General features: G+C 40.3%; 1 protein-coding gene across 8 annotated transcripts in view; it reads right to left on the reverse strand.

The window, feature by feature from the left end:
• Window positions 1-13217, reverse strand: part of ALMS1 (ALMS1 centrosome and basal body associated protein) — a 75771-nt gene that overhangs the window by 4808 nt on the left and 57746 nt on the right. For 2 of the 8 annotated variants that reach the window (XM_068943820.1, XM_068943824.1), the window contains 7 exons: window positions 10688-10802; window positions 8917-9171; window positions 7493-7737; window positions 6115-6298; window positions 5838-5901; window positions 2778-2864; window positions 1108-1207 (listed from right to left, as the gene is read on the reverse strand). In XM_068943820.1, coding sequence (XP_068799921.1) covers window positions 1108-1207; window positions 2778-2864; window positions 5838-5901; window positions 6115-6298; window positions 7493-7737; window positions 8917-9171; window positions 10688-10802 — 1050 coding nt within the window. The remainder of the gene's footprint in view (window positions 1-1107; window positions 1208-2777; window positions 2865-5837; window positions 5902-6114; window positions 6299-7492; window positions 7738-8916; window positions 9172-10687; window positions 10803-13217) is intronic. The other 6 variants (XM_068943822.1, XM_068943823.1, XM_009681844.2 and 3 more) reach the window with 6 other exon arrangements.

The raw sequence follows: 13217 nt of genomic DNA on the forward strand, positions 1-13217 counted from the left end.
AATGGATTAATGAACCTCCTCTATTGTATCAGTACATATATCACATCACCCACTCTATATAAATTCAAACTCCTTGTTAGACAGAAATACTAGATAATAAGATATATGCATGGGCACAGGGGAGAACAGAAGAAACTTCCCTGTAACTCATCATGATTGACCCAGGTGAGTGAGTCTCTAGCACAGGGCTCTTCAACCTTCTTGTCGTCAAGAAAATCTGAACTTAACAGACACAAAGCACATGATATACAAGTTGGATAGCTAGGGAGGAAGAGCAGTGGCAGCAGTTCTTAGCTGGCTCAGCTCTCTCAGCTTTTCCTCACATGAGAGATGCTCCACTCCCTTCATCATCTTTGCGGCCCTTCACTGGACGCGCTCCGGCAGCTCCACGTCTCTCTCGTGCTGGGGAGCCCAGAACTGGACCCGGCACTCCAGGGGAGGCCTCACCAGGGCTGAGGAGAGGGGCAGGATCACCTCCCTCCACCTGCTGGCAACACTCTGCCTAGTGCACCCCAGGATCCCATTGGCCTTCTTGGCCACAAAGGGCACATTTGCTGGCTCACGCTTAACTTGTTGTCCACCAGCACTCCCAGGTCCTTCTCGGCAGAGCTGCTTTTCAGCAGGTCAACCCCCAACCTGTCCCAGTGCATGGGGTTATTCCTCCCTAGGTGCAGGACCCTGCACTTGCCTTTGTGGAACTTCACGAGGTTCCTCTCCGCCCAGCTCTCCAGCCTGTCCAGGTCCCTCTGGACGGCAGCACACACACTCCTCCCAGTTTAGCATCATCAGCACACTTGCTGAGGGTGCACTCTGTGTGCCTTCATCCAGGTCATTGATGAATAAATTGGAACAACATTGAACCCAGTATTGAACCTGGCGGACATCACTGGCTACAGGCCTCCAACCAGACTTTGTGCCACTGATCACAATCCTCTGAGCTCTGCCATTCAGACAGTTTTCATTTCACCTCAATGTCTAATCAACTAGACTTTGTAAAATAAATGCATAATATTAACTAAATGTTAATTTCATAAGTTTGTGATCACAAGGAGGGAAAAAAAAAAAAATCCAACTTATTCCTGGGTAGCAGTTTGCTCGAACACTTGCCATTTTGTAAAGCTGTGCTTTTAGCCGGTATGAGTTGTATTCAGATTTTCTCTTCTCTTCTTCTCGCTTCTTCTGCACCTCTGGCAGCTGCTCATAGATCCTAGTGTAAATATAAAAAGTCAAAAATAGTGACTTGGAAAAAAGGAATTTATTAATATAAAAAACATCCTCTGTTTTATCATCACATACTGTTAAAGGATACTAGCCAACCACATCAGAGAAGAATCTACAAGTGTCACACAGAAAAAATGTGGAATACGCAACAGTTGTGACAGCGGAAATTCCCACATCCCAAAATGCCTTTTTCTTGCTGCAGCACCCTTCTAAAAGCAACATTTAGGACATTAAAATGACCACACAGCTGCTATGTTTACCTGTCTGCAAAAGGTAAAGATTCAATACAATCAGTACAGAATAATTTCATTGTTTTGAGGGCATGCTGATTCTGAACAACATGTTTATCCATAAATAGCAGTACCTTTGGCATAAGTATAATCTGATTCAAGTCATCCAGGAATCTTTTATCCCCAAACGCTGCCATACCTAGGCCGATATTTTGTCTTCTCCACTGCTGAACTACTCCCACGCCAGAGCCAAACAGCAAAAGATGCTTTGAACTCAATAAAAGTGAATGATGTTCAGGAGAGAGTTAGCACACTACTCTTGTCTGGTTTACACGCTACTGTCTGAAGTGGGAAGCGGCTAACAAGGATGGCAGAGTAGCGCTTGCATTGCCTTCCCCATACCTTCTAGTGCTTCCTGTAATATCATAAAGCTTCACTAATTTCATTACCTTCATTGCCAAGAACTATGCAGCTTCAAAAAGTCTACAGTTTATGGGAAGTGGAAATGAACCATGTTCAAAAATTGCAGTCCCAGAATACTTAAAACAAGACAGATCATACTACTTCTTCTTTCTTAACAAACAGATTTGATATTCAGGAAATAGAGCAAAAACTATTAACAGATACAATACTACATCAAAGGTATTCTCTTTTAAGAGACCGTTTTGTTCTTACGTCAATAATGGTAACATCAATTCCATAGTTACTGTTGGCACTTTAAATAGTTTAAACACATCTATGCCATCAACTGGTATTATCTGAAAGTGCTTCAACACATTCCATTTTGAAAAATGCAGATCAGTACAGCCCACCAGCTATGAGTGAGGAGGGGTATCTTTGACAGTTGTCTTGATACTAATTCCAGCAGGAAAGTAAGTAGTACTTCAAACTGGAAAGATAAGTGAGGGAGGCAAATCTGTGTCAATTTGCACTGATTTAGTGTTTAGTCAGTACACGAGTTAGGTGTCACTCACATGTTTCAAAGGACAGAAGGACTAGAAGTTAGCTGGAAAAGAAAGCAATAGGAAGGAAAAAGATGCACATAACTAACCAGGCAGGGGATTCTATCCTATCTGCAAGGAGTCAAGTCCAAATCTCAGCCAGCTTAATCTCCTACCTAATTCCCCAGCATCAGCCATAAATAAGTGTAGCTTCTACAGTCCCATGCACAAATGCATTTACCAGTGAAATTCATGAGCTATTGTTCTTTGAGAGCAAGCATTTACACCAGGACACTCAAAAGAAGGCCACTTAAAACTGCATCTCCACATACAATTGCCATTATACCCTAAAAAAATGGCAGCTGCACTCTTTTCAGTGACCTACCTTCCTGTGTATCCCTGTTTTCCTACTCTGTCTGCAGCTGCTTTTAGGAGGCCATCTTTTCTAAAAATGTCACTGTCTGCATTATGCCTACAGAAAAGAGGAAATAAATCACATTTGGGATGTTATTTTACTTCTCTTACGCTTTGTTGGAAGGCAGCAGAAGGGGTGCTAGGTCTATAAAAGTGATACTGGAGGGGGGGAGGGATACCTCAAAGATTTCAGGGTCATCCCACCATTCACTAAATGCTTCCACCACTCTGGGGCTCCCCTCAGCTAAAGATCAAGATATACCAACTCACCAATTCACCCCACCACAGAGATGTTTAGAACTAGAAGCGGACTGTAGAATTGCAGCTAACTTAATTCAAAATCATTTTAATTAGCTGTACCTAATTTGCCATGAGAAACTCCATTTACACACTCACAGAGGAAAAAGAAAAAGCTTCTGTGTTCATTACAGGTGTGGATTTCAAAAGAATGGTACAGAATAAATTACTTCTCAGCTCCAACTGAGAGTCGGAGTACGACAGCAGCATTAAAAAGAAAAAAAAAAGCCACAGTGCAACTGCCTGAATCAATCTCCATAGAAATCCTGCCGACTTGCGTATTGTGAAATCAGAGCTCCTGAAAATACACGAGTTCAGATAACATCGATCATATAATACAAATGATCTGAATCAAAATCTTTCCCTTTCAATTAAAACATGTGGATATGCACTCCTTAGGGAATTGGCGTGCATCCCACTTCGGTCACCTCTCTATTCGTGCCCTAAAAACACTTAAATGCCAAAAGAACTACTGAAATCAAACATCCTTTTTGGACTCTCCTAGCATATAAAACATATTAAAGGGTTTATTTTATATATTACCTACTCCAATGTATATTTCGTAGAATCACAGAATAACTTTGCTTGGAAGGGACCTCTGGAGGTCCACTAGTCCAACCTCCTGCTCAAAGCAGACTAACTTCAAAACTAGATCCGGTTGCTTAGGTCTCATCCAGTCAACTTCTGACTATTTCCAAGGATGGAGAGGCACAGAATCACAGAATGGTTTAGGTTGGAAGGGACCTCTGGAGATCATCTAGTCCAACCTCCCTGCTCAAGCAGGGTCACCTAGAGCACGTTGCCCAGGATCGCATCCAGACGGGTTTTGAATATCTCCAGGGAAGGAGACTCCACTACCTCTCCGGGCAACCTCTTCCGGTGCTCAGGTACCCTCACAGCGAAGAAGTTTTTCCTCAGGTTCAGATGGAACTTCCTGTGCTTCCTTTTGTGCCCGTTACCTCTTGTTCTGTCACTTGGCACCAGTGAGAAGAGTCTGGCCTCATCCTCTTGACACCCTCCCTTCCGATACTTGTAGACATCGATGAGATCCCCTCTCAGTCTTCTCTTCTCCAGGCTGAACAGGCCCAGCTCTTGTAGCCTTTCTTCATAGGAGAGATGCTCCAGTCCCCTAATCATCTTTGTAGCCCTAATCATGGAGTCCACCACCTCCATGAGCCCCAGTCCAGTGCTTAAACCATCCTCTTTGCAAGAAACCGATTTCCCCATCTCCGGTCAGAATTTTCCCTTACTGTCATGTGTGACTGCTGCTACTTGTCCCTTTCACCAGGCATCTCCAAGAAAAGTCTCACTCTGCCTTCCCCCTAAATCCCCCTTCTGGCAGGGAAACAGGACTGCCAGTTCCCTGCCTGCAGCCTTCCCCTCCTCAGGCCAAACAAACCCAGCTCCTTCTAGCATGCCACGTGCTCCAGCCCTCTGACCATCTTGGTGGCCTCCACTAGACTCATGCCGGTTTGTTGATTTCTCTCTTTTACTGGCAGCCCGGAACAGGACACAGGACTCAGCTGTAGCCAGGCAGAAGGAACAACCTCTTCCCTTCACCTGCCAGCTATGCTCTCACCAGTGTGACCCAACATGCAGCTGGCCTTCATTGCTGCAAGAGCGTACCACCAGCTCACGTTCATTTTGCTGTCCATCAGGCCCTTTTCCGAAGGGCCCACTCCCTGGGCAGCCTGTCCTCAGCCACTGCTGATGCCTGGGGCTCTTCTGTCCCGGGGAGAGACTTTATATTTGTTACTGTCAAACATCATGATGTTCCTCTGGGCCCATTCCTCAAGGCCGCAGAGATCTTCAGGAACTACTGGCCATGGTATTGTCCCTTTCACAGACCCTTTCCTCTGCACAGCACTTACATTCCCAGACATCAGTTCAAAGCCCTTATGTATATGCTGAAATCCAAACTTTACACGTTCCTTGCCTCAGGGTATGCTCCTGGCCTTTGCTGTTGCTTTGACTCTGAATAACTTACATTACCATTGTATTGTTACGTAACTTTATAAGCTATCAGAGACCACTTCACTTGTCTCTAACTTACTTTTTAATATTTATGCTGTTTCTTAACTAATACCCTGTCACATCACTTCCTCTTGCTTCCTCTACCATTTCAGAATAGAGCTGCAACAAATCCCTTTTTTAATTTTACCTTCACATACTCTCTATGTAGCACAGATAAGCCAAATGTTTAATACACTGCTAAGCATGCAGCGCATTTTATGTACAGTTACTTCAATTAAACATAAGGTAAAGGTTAATATAAGGCAGCTTTCTTCAAGGTTAAAAGGCTCTCAATTCCTTTCTTGGTAACTATTTCTTACATAAAGCTACTTTCATCTGGAGAAATGGTACCTCACTTCTGGCACAAATTACCTAGTTTGTTAATGTTTAACACCATATACATGCTCTAGTGGCCTATGCCCTTTCTTCTCCTTTTGGGGTCCACAACTTGGACAGTTGGCTGCAGTGTTCAAATTGCAGATACTGCAGCAAAATATTCAGGTCTAGTTAGTCTTTCTTTTTTTTTTTTTAAAATGGTCTTGTTTCTATGATTTTCTTGACAAGTGCTTTCTTCCTCTGATAAAATGTCTACATCTTGCCCTGAAAGACCTAAGTTACCCCCAAATGCCCAATTCTTTACTTGTAAATATGATTCACCCATCTTTCTTGCCCGTTTACTCAGGTCACTTAACTATCTGAAACAAAATTTTCTTAACCTTACCTTTTGGATCTTTGAATCATTTCGCTCTTTGGAATCGTTCTTCTCTTTTGTCTAAACAGATAGCCTAAATGCAAAGTTGTGAGATAAGAGAACAGTGAACAACTCTACTTTTCACAAAGAATACTACTGCAACAATCTTACTCCTTTATAAGTTATAGATTCTTATAGACAGTAATTGTAAATAATTCTAATTTTATTAGAAATATATACCTCCTTAAGCATAACGAGGAAATTCGTTAATTCCTATAGAATATAAAACAGCATAACCGTGAAATACCTCTTTCAGAGAGCATGCAACTTGCATTCCTGTAGCCCTTTCTTTTCTCAGGAGGATTAAATAGCTGTTCTCGTTCACACTGCAATACACTCTGCATCCTTCTTTCCTCCATTACAAGCTTCAGGTGCTTTACACGCTCTCCAGAGCGGGAGATGAAATCAGGGCGATGCAATGCAAGAGCCTCCTAAGACCAGACGACACACAAAGTCTAAAATAGCCAGAACTTCCTTTTAAGGCTGGAAGAGGTTAATCAAAACATCTAACACCATCATCAAAGCATGATAAGGAAAAAAAAAAAAAAACTTCAAACAAGCATTCAGTATAAAATACAAAATCTTGCATCCTTAAGGCTGGGTAGATGCTCAGGGATCTTGTTTAACATCAAAGTACTTGTCAACAAGTGGAAGACTAACTAGTTGGAAAGAAAAAAAAAAAAGAAAAGCAGCTAAAATAATTAGCAAAAGGGACACAAACCTCTCAGAAAAATACAGTGAAGTTCAGTCAAAGGTAGGCATGCAGAATAAAAGGTGCTGTAACATATAAGTCTCCCTCACTATAAGGCAGCGGCCACATCAGTACTGGCACTTCAGTTTGCAGCAGAAGTAGAGATTTGAAAGCAGTCTCCTGATACCCACATTTGCCATGCTTCAGTTCCTATCACAGGGCTGTCTCTGAGCACATACAAGCAGGTATGACTGAACTCAAAAGAAACTCCAGAAGTGCACCTAGTGCACTACAAGCCATTAGCAGGCGTTCAATTAATTGAGCAGATTAGAGCTCCAAAACTCCAAAACGTATACAGCATGGATATCTGGCACTCAGCACCAACAGCTTCGCTCTACAGAACAATTCCTGTTGGGTTACGCTATTGCTAATTTAGATTTCACTTGCTGTAGATCTTTGTCAAAAGTATTTCTGTACACTACATTTGTATTTTTGCATCAATACTTGGAGTGAGCCACCTAAGCTGGCCTGGAGTGAGTGCGCGAGGGTGCAAGACACACACACGGTTTGCACTGTATGAAGCAAATTCCATTTTATCGCACACTATTTACATCACACAGGAATACTCCCACAGGGAAGCAAATATAACGTGAACTACCTCAGCTGCATTCCCTCTAGTTCCCGAAGCCAGTTGATTTAAGCCCTAAAAATCAAATCATAATACTGCGCACAGTCAGGTTACTTTAAGAAAGCAGGACTGACAACTTTGTTTTGTTTTCTTTTTTATTTTAAACAGGAGTGGTCTCTAACTTGTTAACTTCCAATTATATCAAAGGTGAAATAATAAAAAAGGATCAAAAAATACTTCCACAAGATTCAGCATTATTCCTAAGATCAGAGAACCCAGCAGCCTTATAGTACAGCGGGCCTTTACCTGTAGTGTCAGCTTCACAAACGGCTGTGGGGACCTGTTCTCAGCATCTCTTTCCGGAACCACTGGCTGAACCGTGTTGCTAGGCTGCTGCTCTTGCCCGTTCTTCTCTCGGAGGGGCTCCCTCCAGGGCTTTGTGCTGGTCAGTGGTTCAAACCAAGATGGACCAGGACCAGAAAAGGAATTGGAACAGTTTTCTTTCTTAGATTCAGATTTCAAATCCTCTGCTTGGACAAGCCAGGAAATTCCTAATAAAACATCACAGAAGAAAATGAAGATTTGCAGACCATATGTTTTCCTATTTTCCATACCTATCTATGTCCCTTCACGCTGAAGATCTCAGTTAAAAGCTGCAATAAAGACTCGCTTCAGTAGTTTCGCTGATTCCAGTGGGATTCTGTATCACACAACCTTGGCAGTTTCAAAAGAGTCCCTTTGCCAAGTGCCAGAAAAGCAACAAGCCTTTACCAAACAACACTTTTGGAAAGGCACAAAATGGCTTAGTTTGCAAATTTTTCTCTTTACAGAAAGAATAGTTATTTATCAGCAATAAAACATATTTAAGGAATCTTTGTTCTGTCCTAAACTCTGTGACTCGGTATAGATATTTTTGAAGGGCAAATGCTTTACATTTTCCAAGTGTTAAATATGTATACAAGAATCAGATTACTCACAGTTTATATACATAATGGAATATGAATACATCATCTAGTACTCTGAAAAGATATTCTAAATTTTCTAAATTAAACTGCTATGAGAGAGAATGATTTGTCCCTACAACAGCAACGATGACTAAGGAAAACTTTTTAAAACATTTGATTAGTGACATTTAAGAGATTGACAGAGGAGGACCAACACCACCACCACAAAACAGGCAACTACACTTTATAGGCTCAAAAACGCAACCCTAACTCAAAGGGTACAAGTCTAGTTCTTCTGATACTACTATTTTTTTCCTCACTCCAGGTACTCCTTAAAAAAAAAAAAAAAACACTTGCTCTGTGACGCCTCAGTATAAGAGATAGTAAGTCAAGTTGCTGAGTAACTGTACATTCTAAGTTTAACAGAACCATTCATGTATTCATGTATTAAAATTAAGTGTCTATGTGACGACTATTCTATTTGTCTGTCTTTGCCTTAATCATTGCCTCCTATTTACCACCTTCACTGGTTAGGTCACATCTAACAACTAGATTGAAAATGCCATCATAATGGAGAATCAAAAAAAAAAAAACACCACATACATACTCACTTGACATAGTAAGGGGTTTTTGTTTAAAATTAATTGATTAAAAACAAAATAAAAACTGACTACACTAGTAACAGAGACTACTTTGTGTTCTAGCTAATCCTGATCATGTATTTTACTGGTTACTGGTGAGATACACAATTTTTCCAGTCTATACAGAAATGTATTTTGGACTGACCTTGTGGCAAATGCAGCCTGCCCTTCTTCATCTTTTTCTCCACAAAAAAACTGCCTGGCTGTCCCTTCTGTTTACCCTTGTTTCCTGGTACCTGATGATCTGTGACCAAACCATCTGACTCTCCGAAAATACCATCGACACAATGCCAGGGTTCCCATGGCCGCAGATTTGGCTGGCTAGATCTTGGAGTTGGAAAAGTCACACCAACATCTCGAGTGTTTTTTTTAGTTGCACTGTTCACAATCTCCAAGTCTCCTGCAGTTCAAAATGAGGCAGTAACATCTTATTCTAGAGCAGCTGTGACAATATATTATATTACCCCCCCCCCCCCAAAAAAAATCCTCCTCCATATTTTTAATTTAAAGAAGAAAGCCCACTGCCATAGTCCTTTATCTCCAACCTTGTTCATGCTTAAACCAGTGTTTTTTACCTTAGGAGACCTGACCAAAAAAAAAGTACTTCCAAGGAATATTTCGTAACATCAGCATGTGTAACATGAATAATGCAGATGACAACCCTCAATTTTTACTTTAAAATTGAAGGATTTCTTTCGAGGATGGGATACAGAAAGCCAAAATCTTTTATATTCCCACTTCAAATTCAACACAAATTCACAGTGACCCAAGACAGTTATTATATGATAGTCTGAGTAAAATTACATAGTCCCCCCCATTACCTGGTCCCCCTCACCCCAGACAAGACAAGCTTATGATGTGGAGGAGAGAAGATATCAAATTTGAATTAAGTATGCCCCTTGCTAGGAATCTAAGCAGAGGTCTGAAAAGCCAACTTCTGACCTGCTGGTAAAAGACAACAGCAGGTCTACCATTGTACGCACTGTACAGCACACAGGTGTGCAGTTTTGATGGTAGGCTTTACTGGGTAGACTGACAGGTCCAGAAACACTCATCCAAAACTTAGCTTTATCTATAAAACATTGGTTTGTCCAGGGCACCAAAAATATTCAATAGAAACAAAATGAAAGGTGTTAACCATATATTCAAAAGAATCATAATGCAATTCTGAAAGCAATTCATGAAAATACTTTTCTGATGTAACTCACTTGCACATGATATCAATAACTCAGTGCTGCGGGTTTTTTTTTTTTAAATGTCTGATGAATAAAACAAGACCATTACTCAACCCTATGATGGGAACTTGACGAGTAAATGAAAGAAACTGAGTAACTGAAAATTACCACTGGGGGAAAAAAAAAAAAAAAAAGAAATAAGGACTGCACCGGTCAAGGATCAGCTCATATCTTAAAGTAGAATGACATTCAAAATACTTCCAAGATGACTATAAAACACTGCAATCATAGGATAGTCTCTGAAATACAGAACGCCTACAAAATATATTCTTTGAGTAACAGATAAATGTCTGGCATGGAAAACTATTTTTTATATATATATATATATATATATATATATATATATATATATACACACACATACACACACGTTTATATGTATAAAAATAATAAAATGCAGTAGTCCACCTTTACCACTGCGATAAATTAGAAAACTAGGTTAACAAAACTTACAAGTTAGTACGAAAACTGGCTAATACTCCAGAAGGCAAGGCAAGGAAAGGTGATGGCTCATTTCAATTACAACATAACATTACTGTAAGAACGTTTGGAAGTGAGTTAGAATGCTGAGTATACATACTCGTCACCAGAAACATACAACAGACTTTGGAGAAAGGTTTCCAAGGAGATGAAAGGCAGAAGTAAATACAGAAAAGTCAGGTCTGGAACCCAAAAACTCACCTGCTTGGATACCTTTGTTTAACATCCGTATCCGTCGCTTGTTACTAAGAGCAGAGCTTGGCCCCCAAGAAATACTGCTAGTAGAAGCTGAATCTGATGAAATAGAAGCTGCCTTCTAGAAAAAACATGCAAAAGGACAGAAATTCCTGAAAACATAACTGAAACGGGCAGAAAGAGGGTTTCAAACAGCAAGAAAATCATGATTATCATTCTTTGTTTGTAGTACACTGACTCTAACGTTATTCAGCTATTTAGCACAGGCTTATCAGTATTTATTACTAATATTCCACACAATAGCTAGCCTTCACTTCGTATCCTCACGCACTAACTCACTTTCAGCACCCAGTCCCAGTAAGAAGAGTGCATGGTTTCTGCAGACAAGAGCTACCCTGCGATCAGATTTTGTGAGGTGCTGAGCATCCTCCGTAGTTCATGGAACAATACAGACTGTCACGGTAGGCTCTTAAAAAAACCCATGGATGTAGCAAATTCATTTGTTAGCTGCACTTTTGTGAAAGACTGCACTGTTTAAAACAGCTGTGCTTTTGGAAGGGGGAGAATAAACATCTAAACTAAATCCAGCATTCCTAAACCTAGTATTCACGCCCTCTCAAATCACAAGCATCTAAAAGGTTACTGGGTTATCAGAAGGAGAGACTGGCTGGAAGGACTAACGCGTTGCTTTTTTAGTTCACCATGAACGTGAGTTCTGCACCATCAAAAAACAAAGTCCCCTCAAAACATGACAAATTCCCTCACTCTTTCTGTGATTCTCACTATGCAAAGTTCACTAGGCAGAGAAAATCAAACTCAATAAAAAATGAGAAATAGCAGCCACGTGGTAAGAGCATGACTTAGGCAAAATACTAGTATCACATCTTCACCTTTCTTACAAATAAGTTCCAGGTGCAGAGAGTAGATGGTACGTATGACTTTGTTAAATCAAATGTTATGAGATGTAATAACTTTACAGCCACTTAAAATGTAATATATCCAGTCTGTGAGTGTAATGCATCTCGTCCACAAGCTTTGCTTTCAGGTACAGAGAACGTTAGTGCTCTATTAACAGCAATTTACTGACAGTGCTTCCCCAGGCTTCGAATCCAATAGTGTGGTATAGACCAATTTCTGCAACACTGCCAATTTCATTTTTAATTATGAAACTGATTTCCCCCCTCCCCATCACAGCAATTAGTATCCTATTAGTAAGTCGTAAAGCAAGCAATGATGGAAATGAGCAGAGGCTTTTTTATTACCTTTTTATTGAGCCTCTGCTATTGCTGCTTCGATGCAAAACAATTTCATTTCAAGATTACATAGAGGTAATTTTTACTCTCAAACATACTGCCATTAACTGGTTTTCAGTTCGATAAAACTGTTGCAGCTCTGGTAGAGCGCACTAGACAGATGTAGTAAATACGTAGCTTCTATCAGAGAAGAGAAGCAAATTTGAATATATGCGCTCAGGAAAGACTGAAGATAGACCAAGGAAAAACCAGAAAATCCATCTACATGCACATGCATATCAGCAGTCAAACAGAAATAAATACAAGCAGCCAGGGAGTACTGAATATTGACAGCATATTTCTATTTGGACTAGAATATTCAGTGCAACGCTTTCACAGCCCTTCAGTAGTTAAATAGAACAACCTTTAGCTTTGTACCTGCTACCAGATGGCAGCGTGAAGAGTGCTTTAGAAATAACAAACTGGAATAGATTAAAAACTCTTCTGGGATGAGTCCAGCATCTATAAATAAAAGCTGTAATGAAGTCTTCTGGAAGCAGAGCTGACAATAGGCTCGCATTAAAAACTGAGCTACAAAATGCAGCAGTCTCCTAACTTCAACAGCCTGAAAGATTTGTGCAGTATTCTCTCTAGGAGTAGGGCTCCTGCTATAAATAAATTTGTCTTTGAATCACAGATATTTGCAAATAAAGGCAAATATCTGGATTTCTGTTCTCCCCAGCATCACAGAAATTATCAGTGATTTAGTTTTTAAATACAGTCTGACATCTTTGCCACTAGTTTTTTTCCTCATCCTTATTTGAGGTGGATCACGTGTCTCTTAACATATTAAACAAACCAACCAAGCAACCCCCAGCAGAGAAGTATCACTTTCTAAAAGCCATACAGGTTCAAAACAACATCTAGCACTGGGAACAGTAAAACTTTATTCTAGTATAAGAGCTACTGAAATCTGCTCTTTCATAGGTGATTTTGAAAGGTAAAACAAGAGGTTGTTTTTCCAAGGCCTAGGCAGACACTGCAAGGTTAGTAGCAAGAAGTGGAAAAAAGAATAAAATAAGGTCCTAAATAGTATAATCATGCAAGAATCGTAGAATCCCAGTGTCATATTTAGAGGGTCACTGTTGTGATTAATTATCCTGATGCTGTAGGCAAAGTGTACAACAATTTCATTCTAACTTTTTTCTTTTTAAGCTTTAGCCTTGAAAAGGCCTGGGTTTTTTTCCCCCTAAGCATGCATTCAGTAAGTTACTTGGTACAAAAACTGGATTTTAGTTGTTTCT

The sequence above is a fragment of the Struthio camelus genome, chromosome 4 (genome assembly GCF_040807025.1).
Source record: "Struthio camelus isolate bStrCam1 chromosome 4, bStrCam1.hap1, whole genome shotgun sequence".
In the NCBI taxonomy this organism is placed as follows: Eukaryota; Metazoa; Chordata; class Aves; order Struthioniformes; family Struthionidae; genus Struthio; species Struthio camelus.